The sequence below is a fragment of the Cynara cardunculus genome (assembly GCF_001531365.2).
Source record: "Cynara cardunculus var. scolymus isolate 2C chromosome LG 9, CcrdV1, whole genome shotgun sequence".
Taxonomy (NCBI): domain Eukaryota; kingdom Viridiplantae; phylum Streptophyta; class Magnoliopsida; order Asterales; family Asteraceae; genus Cynara; species Cynara cardunculus.
The window spans coordinates 7,543,710-7,546,882 of record NC_037536.1 but is presented as its reverse complement, the minus strand read 5'-3'; the positions used below and the strand labels follow the sequence as shown (position 1 = coordinate 7,546,882).

At 36.1% G+C, this 3,173-nt stretch overlaps 1 protein-coding gene, 1 long non-coding RNA gene and 1 other non-coding gene across 3 annotated transcripts in view; all 3 read right to left on the bottom strand.

Annotated features, from left to right (window-relative positions):
* LOC112518375 overlaps positions 1-927 on the bottom strand; it is an 11,794-nt gene extending 10,867 nt beyond the window's left edge. Inside the window, exon 1 of the long non-coding RNA XR_003069799.1 lies at positions 782-927. This is a non-coding gene — a long non-coding RNA (uncharacterized LOC112518375). The remainder of the gene's footprint in view (positions 1-781) is intronic.
* A 3-nt stretch (positions 928-930) lies between these two features.
* TRNAS-CGA lies at positions 931-1,012 on the bottom strand. The gene has a single exon. It is a non-coding gene; the product is annotated as a tRNA-Ser (tRNA).
* A 1,802-nt stretch (positions 1,013-2,814) lies between these two features.
* Positions 2,815-3,173, bottom strand: part of LOC112517725 (gamma-interferon-inducible lysosomal thiol reductase-like) — a 4,170-nt gene continuing 3,811 nt past the window's right edge. Inside the window, exon 5 of the mRNA XM_025125106.1 lies at positions 2,815-3,097. Coding sequence (XP_024980874.1) covers positions 2,924-3,097 — 174 coding nt within the window. The 3' untranslated portion in view covers positions 2,815-2,923. The remainder of the gene's footprint in view (positions 3,098-3,173) is intronic.

The window sequence follows — 3,173 nt, the reverse complement described above, 5'->3', positions numbered from 1 at the left end:
GCCGTCTTTGGCAGGTGCAGGGGCGTCGATGGGGAGGAGAAAGATTGTCGCCGTCGAGAAGGTGCGATGGAGTGTGCAGGGTCTTTGGCAGGTGCAGGGGCGTCGATGCAGGTGCGATGAGTGTGCAGGGGCGCCGATTGAGGGTGCGATGTGGGGAAGAAAGAGGGAAGGGTATTCAAGTAAAAATTTCTCTGTTCCACTTAGTTCCAGGGGTAAGGAGAGAACACGCGTGTCCCATACTTGTCCAACTTAGTTCCACTTAGTTCCACATTTAGCCACACCAAACGTAGGACAAATGTGTTATGTCCTGTCCCACCCTGTCCAGCGTACCAAACGCACCCCTAATAACCTTATCGCGATGATGTTATCTTGAACTTGAAGTCACAACCCACATCTTCTATAATGATAATAAATATATTTTCTCATTTAAAACAACTTCAGTTAAAATTCCAACAAAGCAGAGACACAATCAAAGCAATGAAGAACAAGCTCTATACATCCAGTAGCGATACAATTGATAACAAAATGATCCACATGGAAACAAATGCATACAGACATATATGGTACTATGTATACAATCATCACGTACCATCAATTGCTTGATATTACACAAGATACAGATACAGAATTGGAAATGAACAAACAGTATTGTACATTCCTTCGATTACTAAAATTTCCTATTGCCATCAATATAATCAATAAGAACGGAAATCGTAAATCTGGGAAAACAAACTTGGGTCAAGAGTATGAATTTATATACGAAGATGGAGAGAAAACTTACAGAAACACATTTGGAGGTCAAATACGAACATTTGGTAAGGTGAAGTGTGAAAAAGGATATGCATAGTTGAAATTCTTCAACTGAATTTAGGGTTTGATACTTTGAATGATGTTAGAGAAAGGGGGGAGGAGAAATGAGCAAAAACAAAACGTCGACAGCAGGATTCGAACCTGCGCAGGCAAAGCCCAACAGATTTCGAGTCTGTCTCCTTAACCACTCGGACATATCGACATTTATGTGTTAGCTCTTCAAATTTCTTATAAATTCCGAATTACCTTTATGTGCAAAAATATTAAACAATAATCAACGAAAATGATAATAAAAGAAATTGTTTGGTTTTATACAATATAATTGATTTATTTTTTTAGAAGCCCAATTTTTCATTCCAGATTAAACTGAGAAGTGAAAATTCATTTTCATTTTCATTTTCATTTTCATTTTCAATCCTAACCAAATATCCCTTGATTTCATTAAAAGAAGTCTATTTATATAGTGTTTGGTACGCAGATTGGACGAGACAAGACTATTTGTCCGTCTTATGTTTGGTACGACTAGAACAAGACAAGACTGTTAAAATGACTATACTACCCCTATATGTTGTTCAATGTTATTTTATATCATATAATGATTGTAAATAACAACAAATCAACCAAAAATATATTTAAATTATTTAATCTATGATATGAATATTTTTTTTCTAACATTCCAATACTACATTTAAATAACATTTGTCATATCATAAATTTTAAATACGCACATAATTTAAAAAGTTTAAAAACAACAGTTGTAAATAACATTTGTCACGTCATCGTCAAAAGTTTAACATTTCAAGAATGGAGGTTGGAATCGAGAATAGAGGCTGTGGAAGAGAAGAAAGATGATGCAATTAAATTAGGTTTGTATTTTGATATCAAATAATAAGGGCAATATTGTAATCTTAAATTAGTTTCATGTTGTTCTACCTTTTTTGGTGGAACAAAAAAACTTAAGAATAGTCTCACCTAATCTTACTTTTGTCCCATGTTGCCTCATCTCATTTTTGTTTCATAGCACACCAAATATGAGACTATTTATTTTTGTCTCATCTCGTCCCACCCAATCTGCATACCAAACGCACCCTTAATGAGGAGCATTTTAGTCTCTTTTTTTTTTTTTTCTTCCTTACTTTTGCAATTTTTTTTTTATGTAAATAAAATTCAAGGTAACCAATTAATCCACTCTTGAGTCCAATCCTTTGTTGTTGCCACAAGGATATGCAAAATTGTAAAACCATATTTAGTTTAAGCCCACCTTTGAGAAGGTATTGATCTTTTTTTGTAGTCACAAATCTCACACAACAATATGTTTGAAACCATTTCACATAAATGTCACACAAGAAACTATTTTCATGTTCACAGTATCGAGATGGAGATGGGATTACGGTGGGGGTGTTTGGTGTGGAGTTGTCGGAGATGATGTGGATGGAGTTGGAGGGGGGATAACGGAGACGGTGAGGATGGAAATGGGGAGGGGGTTGCCGAAGACAGTGATGATGGAGTTGGAGAGGGGCCGCTAGAGAGGGTGGTCGAACTCAAAGAAAGGATGCAATGGCAAGCGTCAGAGATGGTGATGATGGAATAAACTGGTGAGATGCTTCTTCTTTGCATTTATTAAGATTCTTTCTCCATGATCAAGAATTCTCATTATTTCTTAGATTCTTGGACCCAATTCAATTTAGTGAGATATGCACCTCTGCATCCAGCACTAGGTAGACCTCGTACTATATAATATTTCCTTCTTAGGAATGCTATCTTTTCGGCAGATTTCACTTCGGAGTCAATGATAACTGAGGAGATGGCTCCGGTAGATAGAGTTATGCTAGCGTCGCTCCCTCCCTTTTAGTTTAAAAATGATTTATTTTCTTTTTTTAGAAACAATAGGGCCCAATCAAGCTTGTCGAATAGTGTGATTTACAACATACACTTCAGGTCTTTCCACTTAAACTCTATATTTTAAAATTATCGATAATATATCAACATAAGCTCATTTTCTTAAATTTACATATGGTACGTTCATATTTCTTGGAATGTTAGTGAATCGTCTTTCTAGAGTTACGATGTTTAAATCCAAGCACTTACATTATGATAAATTGTAGATTATATATTAAACGTTGTAGCTAAATGGCAACGAATGCTTATTTTCACCGGTATAGCAAACATGATAGCTAGAGTTTGCCTCTTTGAAAAAATTGGTCTCAACATGATGTTGTTGACAGGCTTCCGGTTTGTTTTGTCCCTTGTACGCTTTGCAAATATATGCCACAAAGTTCTGGTAATCCTGTAGCATTAGTTCTATATATGTGTTAGTAAAATCTCTCTCTCTCTCTCTCTCTCTCTCTCCCCCCCCCCCCCCC